Below are 17,660 nucleotides of genomic sequence, written 5' to 3' on the forward strand. Positions count from 1 at the left end.
AGGACCTGGCCTTTTAAATTTACACCTGAAAGGATAGAGGAGCCTGGTGCTGGAAGAAGAGATTTTCAGTGTGTCATTTGATTAACAGGTACCTTTAGCTTTAGAGAAACAGCCTCACTTCATTCACAGAGGTCCAAGTCCTGGCACTAACGAAGTCTTTAGCCAGTCTCCCACAGATTTAAGTGGGGACCAGAATTTGGGCCTTTGGGGATTGTGCAGGTGTTTTGAGGAAGTTTATAAGGGAATGCTCATTTTTATACCTGAGCACTAGCAGCTTGCAATTGGCAACCCTTGAAAATGGGGTTATTTAGCTGTTGTGCAAGTGCTGCCGGAGCTATGTTGTGATGCTGGAGCTCGGTTAGACGACTGTCTCCATAGCAGCGGGTAGCTGAGGTTAGGGTGGAGGCTGAAAACCAGCACTTGCTTTTCTAACGCACCAATTTTCACGTGCTTGTAAGAGGGTAAAGAATTCTCATTCTGCCTATTAATATCAGATTAATCACGAAGTTAACTGCAGATTTTAGGACTCGCTGCAGAGATGCAGGGGTACTTTTGAGACTTAAAGCAAGGATGTCTCCTTAGCTCCAGTTCAGCACTGTGTAAGATGAAACCTCCATTTCCACAAGTCAGAGGTAGCTTTGGTGTAGAAACAGTGGTGTTTTGGGGAAGACACAGCCCGAAGATCCTATTCTATTATTTGAGCAAAGCCCTTTTAACACAAAGATAAGAAGGAAGGTGACAAACACCCTCCCAGAAATATGTAAGCAGTGCTTATTTGAGGTGGGCAGACCGAAATGTTCCAATTCGTGTAAGAAATGAAAGTGTTCTTAGCTTTCATTGCTTGCCATAACCATAGAAACCCTGTTTCTACAGAGTCAGTATTACCAGGGGAATGTGCAGCACTCCACCTCTAGGCAATTCAGACAGGATTTCACAAAGCCCTGAGCACAGCACACCAGTACTGCTACGCAAGTCAAGGGCTCTCTGGATAGACCTGGGTTGATTACATCAACCTACATGTCACAAAGCCAAGAAGGAACAGGGGAGCGGAACTGATTTGAGACAATCCCTGTAACCTGAAGTGCCTTTAAAACAAGATACCACTTAGATGTGATGGTCTACACAGCTTAGAAAATAAACTATAAGGCGAGACAGCAATGAGCAGCTGTATGAAAAAGCCAGGAGTCAAACTCCCCATTTCAAGTGTGCTTCAATTACAAGATTTTTAAGACTTGCTTGCAGATAAAGAAGAGATCCTGGATGCTATTACAATTTATAACAGTGATAACTATAACAGTGTCTTAGGTGCTACTGCACTCAGTGCTTTCCACGCTGCTATCCCGCAGCATATGTTGTGTTGACGCTGTCTCAGAAATACCCACACACTCTGCTTTTCTCTTACAGAGGAACTTAAGGCTGCACTTGGCCACGAGCCCAGTCTACTGTTTTCTTTTAACTAAAGCTTTTTTTTTTTTTTTAATTTTAACAGCATGGAAGACAACCAGTCCTGGGCCATTGGCTGTTTGACAGCTTCATCCAGAGGGGGACTAGAGTCAGCAAGCACCTCGATAGTGGGGTTGTGAAGATGGTTAGGCACTTGTGGGGTGACACTTCTACCTTCTAAAGAGCCCTTTGCAGTCATACAAGTTGTCGCTTGCTCTTGATCCTAGTTGTGTTGTCTCACCTTCCATGGTTCAAACTGAACTGGTGAAACGGGTCTGCTTCAGCATCCCCAGCAGAGCTCAAGGCACAGACTGTGGCAGAAGATGCAGAGGAGTCTTCACATGCTCCAGGGTTGCCCGGCCTTGATAAGCCCATTCGCATCACTTGCTGGGAAAACATCACCTCGTGTGGGTGCAGTGCAATCAGAATTACACTGCTTGTCGGGGTAGAGCCTATTTACATTAAGGACAAGAGAGGGTTCAAGCCACCAACACTCTTCTTTGTCATTGCAAAGTCTCTCTCCTTGTAAAATCTGGGCTAGACCACTATAATTGCATTCACGTTACAGTTTGTACAGATATAATAATTGTCTCAACCCCCCACTATCAAAACTAATTGATACCATTTAATCCCCACACTTTAGGGCATTTTCCAGCTCTGCGGAGAGACATTCAGTCAGGAAAACTCCTGATGCCCCTGTGGAAGCTCTGTATTATTTGTGGTACAACCTAAACCTTCCTCCCCCAAAGCTGCAGGCTATGAAATGCTACACCATCGCTTCCAGCAGCCTTAAATGCATTATCAGACCTAAATTTCATTTAATGGGCTTAATGAATGTTTACTTCAATTAGCATACATATAGTTCTGAAGAGGAAATGAGTAGCTTTCATTTTTTTCTTAATTAATATCTGCCTTTATATAGCTTTATCTTAGCTGCTCTGTAATTTGGCTATAACCCAGCTCTAGGGGGTGGAATCAGAGCTGTGACTGCCCAGCTAAGGGGGACTTCCAAGGCACACATGTGTTCATTCCTTCATGGAAATAGGATAGAAACTCCCTGGCTGATGCAGTGCTTGGAGTGGGGAAAACACGTTAAGCATCCTAACATGACATATCTAGTGCTAAAAAGCAACAAGAGCAGGGCTGCTCCACAAGAAAAAGCAAGCAAGGAGCAAAGGATGCTGACAGCACTGCAGGTGAGCCTGCAAACAGGACTCAGTCCTACCACGTGTAAAGACGGTGGTAACCAGCTTCATCAGCCACCCAGCGATGATGAGGCAAAGTAAGGAAGCAAGTCTCTAGTCTCCCCAGGAAACAAGGTAGAAACACTAAGAAACTGCATAACACAAGCCCAGAGCTTACCCAGCAAAGTCAAAAGACAAAACCACAGCCAAAACTACTCTACAACTGCCTGAAAGAGGGAGAAAGTCTCCTGATCCTGCGCTTAAATGGAGGTGCTGGCCGATGAGCAAAGGGTGCTGGGGAGAGACCCAGGTGAGACTGTTTGGGGCAATTAAAGCCTGAGGGTGCACTCAGGACCCTGGCACTTGAAAAACAGTTGGTAAATCCCTTCTCAGTGAGAACCTGATCTGCAAATTTCTCCTCATGCAATGATACCTGCTTTCAACAACAGCATATATTTATAGTGCAAAGTCATGCTCCTTGAGAAACACGGCTCTTTTGGACTTGGTGGTCAATCCTATGAGCCACGCAGTATCAATCCGGGCTATGCGTAGTATTGCATCGAACATGCATCAGCCTAAAGATCTCAATCAACTCAATTATTTCCTTCTGTGCCTGCTATAAATACATATATATAGGCCATGAGTGCCATTACTACTGATGGAAGATGTTGGCTTCTAGCTGCAGGAAGCGTAGCTCTTGTTGGAGCTAGTCACTATATCTTACAAGGGCAAACAGGAGCATGTAAGAGGTAAAAACTTTTAGTTTTTAAGCAGGTAAAGTACAGATATGAGTTCTGGAGTATTTTTGCTCCTCTACAGAACTCTAAAGCTAGTCAAATTCCCAGCTACATGACAGTGTGCTTTTCTTGGGGGTGGTAAAGAAAAGCAATGGCTTTCCTGGTCGTAGTGTTTGTGGGCTACTGATATGTACTTAAAAGAAATTCTTGGGTTCCAGAACATCCTGGGCAGAAAGAGAGATGGATAGAATAGTGGCTCTACTACTCTTTAGCTGGTGAGAAGTTTGTTAGAAATTTTTGCAGCAAAGGTGTGTGGTTAAGGGGGCGTCCTCATCAAGATAAAAAGAATTGGATGAGAAGAGTTAATTATTATGGACTGAATACAGGGAAGTCTGTTACTTTGTCGCCCCTCGATAGTTAGGTATAACCAAACACAGAAATCTGTGCAGCCTCTTTTCTACCTTGGTGCCACTTCTCGAAATGTCCAGAAGAGGCCAGTGTGCCCTTGCTTTTAGGTTGCTTGCATGAAACCTTTCCAAATGTATGTTTTTATTTAGAAAACGCTGAGCTGTCTGGAAAGTTTGATCAAGAGGGATGCAGCTGTATTAATGTGCTTCTTCCTGGGGATTTGAATGCATTTTCTTAGCAGTACAGGGGAACCAGGGATCAGGGAGACAATATGCAGGCAAACAGCTCTGCTGACCACATCATCAGGACTCGAATATTTTAAAACCAGCATCATGGGATTTTAACAGCTAAAATTTGGTGTTTAGGATTGACCGTATTAGTCAGACTGAGGTTTTTTTCTGCAGTGGGACAAATCTGTGAGCACCCTGGAGCTGCTCCAGGCTAACACAAGAGAAGTACTAGACCATGTCTCTGCTGGCAATCACTGATTAGCTTTTTCACTTAAAGCTTTCAGGCTCAGTTCTCTCTGATCCCTCTGAAGGTCACTGGGATTGCAGCAGTGCAGCCGAGCCTCGTGCCTTCTGGAATAAAGAATATCATCAGCATCTGCAACTGAGGATTGGCTTTTGCTGTGCTTTTGCTCCCCAAAATGGTCACCGACAGAGTTTGGGTGCCTGCGGCCAGAACATCAGGGCCCCATATTGTACATGGGTCTGACATTGTGTTATACCTCAGCACTCCCAGGTACACTTAAAAAAAAGTGCTTCTCAGTGCCTGCATCCTCAGTTAGGATGTTCAGCAGTGCATCTGCAAGCTCTCTGCATGGCAGTAGGCTTTATCTCCTTTAGTTGGAAATGAGTCATTTCCCTGTACTGTACAGAGATGCCCAATTTCCTTGGAAATTGTTCAGTTCTGCAGAGTCCCCAGAAATCACTGATTATTAGACTCTTTTTGCACTGGGTATTTTACCTCAGTCTTAATAGATGCCTGGGGGTGCTTCACAGGTGGGAGTAATTAAAGAAAGAAATAAAAAATGGATAGAAGCAACTGAGGCTTCATATTTAATCTGAAGGGCAAGTGAATCTTCTATACTGACCACTGGCAACTCATCATATCACGGCTGAGAAAGGTTTATTGAAGATTAAAGCCTGTTAATGAAAAAGGACTGCTTTCACTCTTGTGTAAGTTGACTGGCTGAAATGATTGCAGTTCCAGCTGTGTGCATTTAGGGGGTCTTGTGTGTGACACTTGGAAAGGAGGTGCAGGTAGGAGCCACCCCGCAGCACCCTACAAACTACAGATGAATGACGGTGGTCAAGGAGGACTTTGAGGTCTGCAGGGGGGACTTGTAGACCCTTACCTACAAGAACTGCTGGGAAGGAGGATGATGAAGAGGTGTAGCACTAACCGTAATGGAGAGGCACAGTGGCTCAGCACAAGAGCAACTGTACAGGCGACACGCTTTTACATCTGTGCATACAACATGCTAAATATTACCACCAGCAATTTTACTTGCCTATTTTGAGAGCTGCATGCATCTTAAAAGTCTTCAGACGCCGGGTGGAAAAAACAATTAGGTCTGTTTACAACATGCTGATCTAGTCTCAGTGGCATTGCTGGAAGCCCATATCCAAAAGCGATGCAGGAAAAAGAAAAAGGGCTGTGCAAAGGGTAAACATTTTTGCCATCCCACAGTAACCAGGGCCTGCCCAGCCTATCCACTTGGGACAGGAGCTTGTCAGCAGGATGGCTGTAGTTATTACCATAATACAGGAAATAATAGTCATCGGGAAAATGTGAGTGTGCTCTGGTTTCCTCTTCTGCTCCAGTCAGAGGGGAGGAAGGAGAGCGGTGCTGTCATGGAGGCATCCCTCGGTCAGCCACGTGGTTCTAGGGGCTCTGTATTCTGCGTCACAGGCGGGGAAAACCATTTTTTTGCCATTTTAATATTTCTGCTCTTTGAAATCCTAGCTCTGGCCTTCCCTGTTAATGCATGTGGAAAGAAGAGGAGCCAGCTACTGTGGATGCCGTAGGCTGGAAAAATCTCCGGATTTCTGAGGAAAAAAAGCAGAAAAGAACCCAAAGTGCATTTAAAGGAAATTTCACAACATTCAAGCTAAACTAAATTTCTCTGAAGCTTGACTCAAGGGCTTTGGGCTCTTTGGATGAGTCACATTGCTGCTTGTGAGCATCTTGCTGCAAGCTGAGGTACTGGAGTGGGGAGGAGAAAGATGCAATTTAATAGTAAATCAAAGGTGCAGGCTTTACAAAACCAACTGCTAGGTTTAAAGCATTCAAGGAGTTCTGAGGGCTGGGGATATCTAGTTTATTTCTAGTTTTATTTAAGGCTCTTGAACCAGGCGCTAGCAGGGCCTGGTTGAAGACAGGCCTTGTACTTCAGGTCAAGTCCAAGATGCCACAGTAGGGGGCTTTTATTATTATGACACGAAAACATCAAATTTAAGTGCCCTGCTTCGAATACCAATGTGAAGAGCTGTCACCAGGTACGGGCCGTGGCTCCTCGCTGACAGGATCATCCCTCCTGGTGGGGGCAAGGAATGGCTCCGGGGCACCCTCCGCTCTCCCTGGGGCCGCTGAGGTCCCATCCCCGCCGGCCAAGCAGCGGAGAAGCCGCCGCACTGGGGTCGTTCTCCACAGCCGCCGCACCGGGGTCTCTCTCCCTCCACAGCCCCCTCACGGCCCCGCCAAAACACCGCCCACCCCGCGCCCCCTCCTCTTCCCCCCCCGCCCTGGCGGTGCCGCGGTGCTTGCTGGGAGTTGTAGTCCCCGTCGCCGCTCGGTGAGCCGGAACTACCGCTCCCAGGGTGCCGCGCGGCGGGGCCGCTGCCGCCATTCCACCTCTCCCGCCCCACGCCAAAGGGCACTCGCCCCTCCGCCGCGCTGTGGGGCGGGGGGTGACGGCCGCGCTCCCGGGTGGCTCTGCCGCCGGTGGTCGTGGGGGCATCCTGTGGCAGCGGGGCCCGGCCGAGCCCTCCGGGCTGGCGGAGGCGCGGGGGCGGTGCTCCCGCCGGCAGCCGGGACTTCCTGTGACAGCCCATTTCCTGGTCGGATGGGGCCGGCGGGGGGCGGCGGCGGGGTCGGTCCCTGACGGGCTCGGTGGCCGCCGGGAGCTCCGCCAGGCAGCGATGCGGGCCCCGGGCCCTGCCGGCAGGCGGCCCCCGCCGTGACCCGCCGCGGGCAGCCGGTGGGGCTGCGGCAGGCCGGCCCTGGGCGCCGCTGCGGGGTGCATGGAGGCACCCCCCGCCCGCGGAGAGGTACCGGGCGGGGGGCCCTGTCAGGGGCCCTGTCAGTCAGGGCTCCCCTGAGGGGGCTGCGGTGGCCCGGGCCGTGCTGCGGGGATAACCGCCTTTCCCCTCCCGCTATCCCCCCCTGTGGTTTTGCAGGTGTGACTCCCCCGGAGGACAGCGCGCCTGCTCTGCTTGGCCCCACAAGGCGAGCGGCCCCGGGTCCCCCCTCGCCGGCCTCGGCCGGGCTGCGGGAGGAACAAGGAGGGGGCTTAGGACCTTAAAAATAGCATCGCCCCCATAACCAGGCAGCTGCTGCCTCCTGAGAAATGAAGAAGTTTTTCGACTCGCGTCGGGAGCAGGGTGGCTCTGGCCCTGGATCGGGAGCCAGCGGCGGCGGCGGCGGCAGCGGTGGCCCGGGCAGCGGGTACATCGGGAGGGTGTTCAGCATCGGCCGGCACCAGGTGACGGTGGACGAGGTGCTGGCGGAAGGTAAGACCCCCTGTGCCTTCTGCAGAGCGCCCTGCCTTTGCTTCTTTCCCTCCCCCTTTTCCCTCACAAAGCTGGAAGGGGAGGCTTTGGCCTTTCCCATGCACTCCGCCTCCCCCTCTATCCCTCGCTCCCCCTAATATTTCATTGTCCTTGACAGACTTGCAACCCAGTGGCATCTGCAAGCTGACATTTCAGGTCTTCCCATGGGTAAACCCAGTGTGGGTTTGTTGGATTTGGTTTGTGTTTTTTTTTTTTTTAAAATGCTTCAGAAACTGAGAGTATTTCAGAAGTTAATTGTTTCCCACTTTCCCTAAACTGGGAGTTTGTTAACAAAAAAAAACAAACCCAAAATTGTTTTGATGCAGAACAAGTTGCTGTAAATAAAAAGCAGTGGCCTTCACTCTTAACTTTCTTCAGCTGGTTGCCTCCTCTCCTACCTTAAGCAAAGAGGAATAACACTGGAGTGAATTCCTTATAGATATGTCATGCACATTGATAGGCTGAGTAGAGGTAGCTGTAATCTGGGATGAGGGATTTCTGTTTGTGTGGGGTTTCTACAGGGGAAGCAGTAATCCCAGTTGCATTTTTTTTCAAAACAAAGAACTAAAAAGGAACAGTAGGGATTATAAAACTCTTTACGTGTACAGTCCTTGCAGTGCAGCAAGCTGCTGGTGGTATTTTTTTAATTGTAACCAGCAGTACTGCTTTAACTATCATTTTACATTTCATTTGTTTGGGCTATAAGGAACCTTATGAATGGCTCTGGTAACCTTAGCCTCGACCTTCAGAGAGATGTTGGCCTCCTTAGACCTGCTCCTGGTCCATCTCCTCCTTTGCAATTTCAGTCAAAACAGTGTTTTGTTTTGATCTTGTAATTGCGAAGGAGAGGGTAGCTGCTGTGTGAGAGCTGAGTGGGAGGACCTGTGTTGGCTTTTACAGGAAGAACCCTAAAATGGAAAAGGGACTCTGTGTACGCTGTGTGTTCAGGTTTGTAAAAAGTCACCACAGTGTACAAGAAAATAGATCTGTGACCATCTTTCAGATATGGTTTCCGATATGTTCTGCTGCATGCTGAGCTGAGTGGAGCCCCCAAACCAGTCCTTCAATTAGTAACTAGAATGGGGGTTTTTTTCCTGACTCGAAATTTGCAGTATAGGTTTGCCTTGGCTGATATTTCCAAGGCCCTTTTGGCCCTCAGAGCTTAGGAACTGTAGGAGCTAAACCTGAGAAGCTGTCACAGTCTTTTTTTTTTTTTTTTTTTTTTAACGCAGCCTGGCCTCATCCTGGTAACGTGGGAAAACAGAGGCTTTTTTTGCTGATGAATAATCTGTTGGCAGGTTCTGCCCCGGTGCTGACAGCACCAGGAAGCGAGGCTGTGTGTCACTGGGCGCTCTCCCGCTCGGCAGGCTGAGGCTACAGCCACCAAGGGTGCAAGGTGGTGGCACAGATTGCGCCGGAGAAGTGTCCTCCCTCCGTCCCTCGCTGTCCTGGAGGAGCTGCTGCTTGGGAGGGCTTTTCCCTGTGACTCCTGGTTTGTTGGCTGGCCTCTGGGATGGAGCGTGGCCTAGGGTTGGCTACAAGGCTGAGATCTGCACGCCCAGGCCAGGCGAGGTGCAGCAGGCCTGTGAAATAGGTGCTACGTTCTCTTCCTGCCTACGCTCTAAGGCAAAGGAAGTTCTTTGGGTGAAATGTGCTACGCAGGTGTTTTCCTCGCAGTTAGACTCCTGGTGCGGGCATTCCCAAAATCCTGCTGTGTGGGGAGTGAAGTCTTCAAGGACAAGAGCTTGTAGGGTGGCTTGTAGGTTTGCAGGTTGTTGCCTTTTGATGGGAACAGAGGGGTGAAAATGTGATTTACTTTATAGGAAAGGTAGGTCATCTGGGGAGTCAGCGTGGGTCAGAAGTGTTGCAGCTTCGCGTGCTTATGGCCTTTTGGTGTAGCTGCGTGCGCTCCCCAAATGCTGGTGAACAGCATTTTTTCACTGACTCAGCTGGAGACCTGGGCAGCTCTCTGGCAACCTGGTCCCTGCACTACTGACATCTGAATCTTCAGCTGGAGAACTTCTTTGTATCTGCAGTGAATTTTGGTGGTTCAGCAGTGTTGAAAAGGCAACTTGTGAATTCTTGGCTGTTTCTGCTAAAAGGAAAAGTCCCTTGGGAAGCACTTTGTAGGAGGAGTATCCTGTCTGGGAAAGAAACATCTCTCATCCCCGTTGCTTTAGAAGGGAGAGGAGGCCTGTGTTTTGGTGCAGCATGCGAAGCCTAGAAAATAGATGTGAAAGCAGCTTAAGAGTCTCTGAAATGATGATGGATGGTGTGGGGGAGACTTGAGTTGCAAGCCTGAGGAACTGGTTGAACCAGAACTTTTGGCGTTAAAGTGTTGGGATTTACCTCTTATCTGTCAAAGCTGTGACTGGTCACCCTCAATTCTGCTGAGCAACCCTGCTGAAGATGACTGCTCCCTGGCCCGGGATGGGAGTCCTTAACGCAGGCTCTGTGCAGTGTGCCAGATGGCAGATGTCTCCACGTGCTCGCAGTCTCTTGCGTAGATCCCCCAAAATATCCGCTGTGGTTGGGTACACCCCCCACCCCCTTAAAAATAGTTGTGTCTGGATACTTGCTTTCCTGGGCGGGGAGGAACATTCTTTCCTTTTGGAAGGAAGTAGATGGGAGTAATATAGAAGGAATTTCAGTGGTTGTTTGTGGTGTTATAATACCGGTGAATCAGTATTTTTTTTACAAAGAGTATATTGCAATAGGTGATTCTTAGTTGAGTCTTTGTAGTCGTATTGCTCTAATCCATATAATAGCATGAAAAATCTCTTGAAAAATTCCCCTCAAAGTTTGCATGAGGATTAACTGCTGTGGGAGGTCAGCACTGCTGGCCTTGGAGTTCTGCAAGGCCGGGGCTAAAGCCAGTGGCATCATCCAGTCTGGGCTGAGGGGGGTTGTTGCTGACTTTGAGGTGACTGGTGTTTCACAGAGCTGAGGTGAATGCCCGGCAGGCATTTGAGTGTGTGGGTGAGTCAGGCTACTACTATCTTACTGTTTTGTTTATGAAAAGAATCCTAAACAGTGTGATCAGATTGGTTGCTGCTTTTTGTTTCTGCCTGTGTGTAGAGGGGGGGGGGGAAAAAACCCAAACCAACAAACCACCCCAAAAGCCCCCACTGGAGCTGTAGGGAGGACGGTGTTTCTCTGATGAGGACCAGAGCAGCAGAAATATTTATAAGGATGTTGCCAGAAATGAGAAATTTGCTAAGGAGTTTGTGAAATGTGCATGTGTGGCGAAGCACCACAAGCCACATGTACTTCTCTGTGCTAAAACAAACAAGGTGGGGATTGCTCCAGTGTCCAGGTTTCAGGGGCTGTTTTGTGTTACTCTCTGTATTTGCAATATGGTAAGAGAGTGCTGAATGGGGTGGCTGTTTGTTTGTCTTGGTCTACTTCTAGCAAAAGATACAGGCTGTGTTTCCTCAGGTCTGTGAAGAATTACTTTTTCAATTAGCAGTATTTTTCTGAAGGTGCTACTTGCAGTCTTTTCCCCTTAAAATGTGTAGGTTAGGGTATTCAGGTTTAACTGTCAGATATTTCACTGAAATTTTTTTAGATATATGCCTGTGTGTGTGCTGCTAGTTAATGTGTATTTCAAAGCATTTAATGGTAGTCATTATAAACCAATGCAAAATCAGCTTAAACTTGCCAGCTATATTTTTTTACTCTGTTTTGGAAAGATGGACATTGTGGGAAGGTTTCATTGTGATTTTCTTTAGCAGACCTGCAGGCCAGCACCTGTACGAAGAGCTTGGTAAGGCTGTGAACGCGCAACCTGTGCCCGGTGGGGGCAGGTGGTCCCCTGAGCTGCCTAATGTGTGGTTGGGCTAATGGTAGAGGACTTCTGCTGACCCCTGCCTGGCTTGCCCTCAGTGCTTCCTTTCCCTGGAGCATGCAGCACCGTAACCTGCAGTCGCTAAGAGTACATGTGAGCTTCTTCTGAAATAACCTCACTTTAAAACAAACCCTATCTGAGGTAAATTTGATCCTCAACCCAATTCTAGTGTGGTTGGGTTCAAGACATCACTTTGAAATGTATTTTGTTAGTTATTGCCTTCTAGGTTCTGCCAAGTGCCAGCTGCTGATCAGCTGACTAGTGACATTTGGATTAGGAATTAAACTATTTCTCCTCTTGGAATGGGACATGTGATTTTTTTTTTTTTTTTTTTTTTTTTTTAATTTTCCTCATTGCTTTTCCTGTGTACCTTGTGAGGCAGGGCATGTACACTGCACTCTGCACTGCTAGGCAGGATACTGGCTCCTCTGTGTTTTCATAGTCTGTTTTTTTTGAGTGTACAAGCCAGGCAAACTGGTGAAGAATCCCAAGTGAGTTATTTGGTAAATGTCAAGGTATCCCAAGTGCTTTGGTGCTTTTAGCAGCGCGGATTTTGCTGGGGCAGAGTATGTGCCATGTCCCTAGCTGTAATCAGGAAGGAGAAGAAGGTGTTAGTGGATTTAACTGTGTAAGAAGTTGTATAGCCCAGAGACTCACATCACCAGCCTCACTTGTAAGCTTTACGCAATGTGTCAGAGAACAGGTCAGGGATTGTACCAGGGGTGGCTGGTTTCTTACGTAACAGCTACATTAGCTAGAAGCATATGTAATGGTGGTGTTAGCCCCGTGCGCTCACAGGAGGACGAGTTTTTTGCAGTTGTCTTCCCAGGAAAGAATGTTAAAACAGTTTCTAATGCAAACAGTCCTGCAACAGCCTTATGAAGTCGTCAGTTACTTAGTATAAAAAGCTTAGTTTTGGGATTCTGGCTGGGAAAAACACAGGGTTTAACTATCCAACTCGGGTCTTGCCGACGTGTTCTAGGAATTATATATGAACAGGTTACTAACCTCTGGTTTTGACACCAGCAATGACATTTTGGATCCAAGAAGAACATGTACTGCCATTATGTTTCTATTGTGTCATGGGCCTTCTCCCCTTTGTACAGGAGCTTGTCAGCAGTTGAAGAGAGCAGGTGGTAAGTTATAAATGTGCTGAAGACAGGCTGGAATCCACTCTGGGTTTAGCACTTGCTGCCTTCCAAGCTCACCCACCTGCATTAATCATGGCTAATAAGGGGTCAGAACTGACTAGGTGCGGCACACTTGCCTTAAGACTGGAAGCTGCTTCCTTTGAAGGTGACTTTTTTTCAGTGGCAATAGTGATTTGGACAGGCTGAGGCTGTGCCTGTTGGAACAGCAGCTTGCCAGCTGCAGGACTCGCTGCTGCTCTTCTGGAAAGTCGCAACCGATTTGCCTTCATTTGTACTAAGTAAGTGTTTACTTGCGTTTCACGTGTGGAAGGAGACAGCAAGTCTCTGAGGAGAAACATGCCATAAGCAACCTCAGTTTATGGAGGAGTTCTCTTTTGGTAACGAGAGGTAACTGAATAAGTAAGTTTCCCAGGAAATGATGCCTTCTTTCTTGGATGGGGAGGGAGTTACAGGATGTCCTTGTGGCGGTATCGTGCTGGAAACATACTTTCCTAAATCAGATACTGGCTGCTGTACTTTTTTCAATGTACGAACAATACTGACAGTGATTTACAAGCACAAGGAAAAGATTTGGAAAGGCTTAAGTGAAACACAGTTGCAAGGTAATTCTCTCTCATTTGTGGCTTTTTATCGTTATGGAAACTTTCCTTTTCTCCTTTTGTAGGAGGTCCAGGAATTGCCACTCAATGAAATGAAGGTTATTGTTAGCTGCCTACAGTATGATGCAGTAGAATGAAAGCAGAGAGCAGCTGCTGCAGCTCCTCTAATGTGAGGAGCTCTCACTACCCTGTTGCCAGAGTATCTGAGCCCTGGCACAGTCCATGAAAATGTCCTTCCGTTTCTTTTAGGGCTGCTGGGAAATAATATACTGAGATATGAAGGTGAAGCAATGCAGAGTATGTGTGGCCAAGTCAGGAACTGATCTCTGGCCTTCCAGATTAAGTGCTTTAATTGCAGTCTGTGTTTTTTCTCAAATGCTGCCTCTATGTGTTTTAAATGGGCGTGCTCTTGGCACACATGTGATCTGGGCATAAATTTACGCTTGCTCTGTGGCAGAACCCATGCTGACATCAGGACCCCGGGCCATGTGTCACAGGATTGGATTAAAGACTTTTTTGGAACAAGATGCTCATAGCATCTGGTTTGCTTCATGATTTTGCAGAAACAAATTACGTACCAGTGACGGGTGATCTCATAGATTAAAAATAAAAAAAGCCATCAGCAGCTGAATTCCCCGAGCAGAGACTTTGCTTGCGTGTACATCCACCCCACAGTTGAGCTGGAAGCTAACTGGTGCTGTCAGGAGGACAGGTAGATCCTGATCTTCATTCGCTGTTAGGAACATGCTGGTTTTACTTCCTGGTTGGTGTTTGTAGGGCTGCAACAGGGAGGTGACCCCAAAATGTGCCTGTGTGAACTTAAAAAGCAATCTGGCGTGCTGTTCTCAAGGGTGTGATAGCAAAATGCATGGTCTTCTGAAGCTGTCTAAATGCACAGCTGTTATTACTTTATTTCTGTAAGCTAAATGATGCTTGCAAGGTTGACATGTGCTTTTGCTGCACAGCTCTGATGGCAGCAGTAAAATAAGCTCAGAACTTGTCTCTTAAATGCGGAATGCTCCTTGAGGAGCACGATGTGGCCTGCTTGGTGCGGGCTTTCCCCGAACATCACTTTCTGTTCGAAGCACCATCGCAAGCAAGAGGAACCCTTGGTTTGGTGTGGTATACCTGTTTTTTGTGACTTCACTGCTCTCCTGGGTTGTAGGTGGAAGCTATTCAGATATTGCGGGAGTGACAAATATAAAAGTCAGACTTTAAAGTGTTTTTAAATACTTAAAATGAATACAAATAATCAGTGCTAATGCGAGAGGAGCACAGAAGTGCAGACCCATTGCTTTATGTGCCTTCTCTGTGCGACCTATCTGCTAAGTCAGAGATACTTTAGTTACCTGTCATGAGCCTCTGAAGGATTAATTGCTTCTGGCTTGAAGTATTTCAGAAATAAAGACCTTCTCCCCAGCGTTTAGCTGCTGTTTCAGAGGAGTGAGCTGGATCGATAGGAAATCCTTGCCTTATGACTGCGGTGTGTTCACATGAAGATATTTGTGGCTGCTGTTGACCCTTGGGCTCTGGTCTAATAACTCTCTTTGTGACCTTTGGCAAGAAGTGTCTAATGCCAGGGGATATGCAAATGATTGGTGGCATGAAAGATAGGGTGAAATTCTTAAAGAAAATATCATTTTAAGTTAGGAGAAGGGTCTGTAAAAGTACTTGTGTGCGTGCATACAGTCACGCACTGGCACACCTGCCTCTTCTACCCAGATACTGTAGCACCTCTCTAGGCAGGCCCCTGCGTGGTGTGTAGAGAGTAGATGAATAACAAGGAATAACCAGCCCTCTGGGGTTCAGCACAAGTAGGCAGGAGACATTGGCTGGAGGGAAGAGGCAGTGCCATGTCTCTTTGGGAAGAGAGTTGGGGTGAGGGCAGGAGACAAGCAAGGGCGGCTCAGTGGCTGGGATGGAAAAGTTCTCTCTTGATATAATCCCTGTTGCTTTGACTGGAGTTCTTCAAATGTCCCCTTAGGCAACTTAGATGCTTGAGAGGTATCTGCTAAACTCCTCCAACGTCTTTGTGCCTTATTTCCTTCCCCTTGCAGTGCAGGTAGGGTCAGCAGGATGCTCGTGACCGTGTTGGGAAGCAGGTGGTGTGGACGCTAGCTGAGGTGCACTGAATTGAATATTCCCTGGGAATTTCAGCAAGCGCTGCTCGCGAAGTTGAGCGTGCTGTGGCTTCAGCTCTTCGACTGCATGTTCATTACAGCCCTTTCACAAGTCAGTGAGCGTAAGCTGACACAAGAAGCCAGCCCCAATTGTCAACTGGTGAGATCCTGCTGGTTCTTATGTTCTTTTTAATTGGTTATGTTTGTAAGGAAATAAAATGCATCGCGGAGCACTGATGTGTGGATTGTGGGGTGGCAAAGGATGGAGGAGGGACAGTATGGCGGAGAGAAAGGGAAGGGGCAGTACAGACTTGGGTCAGACTCTGTCCTGGGGTGCCTTGAGTGCATTTTTGTCAAGAAAAATTCTGCTGAAAGTCAGAGTCACTCCTTTGGCCTTAACCTGTTGCTTTTGAGTTAGAAGGTGTACTTAGATAGGTGAGTATGAGTTTACCCTTCTGTTCTGTACCTGATTACCAGCTGTAGTTTGATCTGTTTTGCTGTCTCCGCTCTTCAGCAAACATAAAGACCCTTGTGTGCATACAACAAGGTGTTGTACAACTTGTGGCTCTGTGTGAGGTTGTTTTCCTTCCCCTCACTGCAAAGTAGACAATGCATGGTCGAAGAAAGGCTCATCAAATTATTTTACAAATGAGAAACTGAAGCCCATGAAGATGCAGCGATTTGATAAGGGCTATGTAGGAAAGCAGTGACGAAGCCTTGTATTAAATGCAAATGTAACTCCTTGTCTGGTGTTTTAACCACAGTGTCATTAATATTCATGTCACCATAGTATCGAGGAACTTTCATCGTGGAGTGGAGCCCTGTGTCACATAATGCACGAGCAGAACAAAGACTGTCCATACTCCTGGGAGATGCTTGGCTGCCCTTGTCTGTGCCTGCTGAGACTCAGCAGTTGCGTTTGGTACCAAAATACGCTCGTGTGCTGCCGCCTTAGGGGACGTACTCAGAAAGACACATCACTAGGTGCAAGCACTGTAATCTTACAGCTGATCATGACATGATAATTAACACACAGTATCTTCTAAAGATCTGATGTTACTCAGAGACCACAGGAAACACACAAACTCAACCTTGCTCACACAGTGTTCAACAGAACATGTGACAGGATTAAACATGTATTGGGTTTTTTTTTAAAATTAAAATGATGCTATTTTTGGAGTGGGACAGATGGTGGTTTTCTACCTTTTGCTTTTATTTTAAACTTAACAACATAAGAAGCACTTGTGTTGTACCTTTGAAGCTTTTTCTGCTACTGACCAGGCTAGAAATGTGTATATATGTAAGTTGGGATTCTCAGGCAATTATGTAAGTTCATTTGAGCTGATGAATTAAACCCCTAGTAATTACGGGGCTTGTGAGTAACAGTCACAAGACTGCAGGTTCTGGACCCCTGCAACCCTTTCCTGTTTCTGGACATGTGACAAATGAACAGACAGGCATATGCCTGTTCATATCTCTCTCCTTCCTCACTTGTGTATATGTGGAAAAACTCAAAACCCTGCTTCATGTAGGGGTCATTTTAAAAATTTTTTAAATTATTTTAAAAAATATTTTTAAAAATTTTTTCCCTGTGCTGAATGATGGATACTGTGTGCTCCTGACTGTGGTTTGAATTCCCTGAGAGCTGCCTGGTGGGATAGTAGATACCTCTCTCCATGCTTGACATGTACCGAGGAGTTGAAAAGTTCATTGCTGTCTTCAGGGTTCGATTAGCATATACTCTTCTAGAGGAATATTATGTAGTCCTTAAGTTGTATTTTCCTGTTACTTAGTGAGATGGTACTTCTGTGGCTCAAGAGTATACCTGTAGTGATATGGGAGATCTGAAAAGGTTGAAATCTGGATTCCTGGGTTTAAGCAGAAGAAACTTGTTTGAGACAAACCTCCATGCCCTGTTGTGAAGCTCTTACAGTATCCTGTTAACTGTAAGCTTGAGCTTTTCCTAGAATGTATGTATTAGGGTTTCTCTTGTGGTTTTCATCCTGCTTTGCTCAGTAGGGATGTCAGAGTGCTACCATAGTAATCAAAATTCCTAAATGTCTAACTTGTCTGTTGCCATGAGCTCTCTTTAGATCCTTGCATAATTGCTTCCCAAATGGAGTTTGCTGTTACCATAGCACTTAAGGTCTCTGGTAAACCCACTCTGGCTGGCCCTTGCAAGCGAGTCCAGTTAAAAACCAGTCCCAGCCCTGACCAGCTTAGTCTTGCTTTCTCCTTCCTCTGTACCTCCAGCTCCAACCTGCTTTCTGCTCAACTAGTTTTGTTTTTTCTCTCCTCTCCTGTCGACGTGATTCACTGCTTCCTTGCCTTTCCAATGAAGCTTTTCAGCTGCATGCAATTGCTGCAGCTTCTTGCTGGCTTTGCAGTTCCAGTC

At 47.0% G+C, this 17,660-nt stretch overlaps 1 protein-coding gene across 17 annotated transcripts in view; it reads left to right on the forward strand.

Annotated features, from left to right (window-relative positions):
• Positions 1 to 6,670: 6,670 nt before the first annotated feature.
• LOC141915971 (NFU1 iron-sulfur cluster scaffold homolog, mitochondrial) overlaps positions 6,671 to 17,660 on the forward strand; it is a 102,352-nt gene continuing 91,362 nt past the window's right edge. For 2 of the 17 annotated variants that reach the window (XM_074807939.1, XM_074807943.1), the window contains exon 1: positions 6,674 to 7,509. In XM_074807939.1, coding sequence (XP_074664040.1) covers positions 7,347 to 7,509 — 163 coding nt within the window. In that variant the 5' untranslated portion in view covers positions 6,674 to 7,346. Of the gene's footprint in view, positions 7,510 to 7,686; positions 7,746 to 17,660 lie in introns of those variants that run through there. The other 15 variants (XM_074807945.1, XM_074807948.1, XM_074807949.1 and 12 more) reach the window with 12 other exon arrangements.

This window comes from Strix aluco, chromosome 28, assembly GCF_031877795.1.
Source record: "Strix aluco isolate bStrAlu1 chromosome 28, bStrAlu1.hap1, whole genome shotgun sequence".
Classification (NCBI taxonomy): Eukaryota; Metazoa; Chordata; class Aves; order Strigiformes; family Strigidae; genus Strix; species Strix aluco.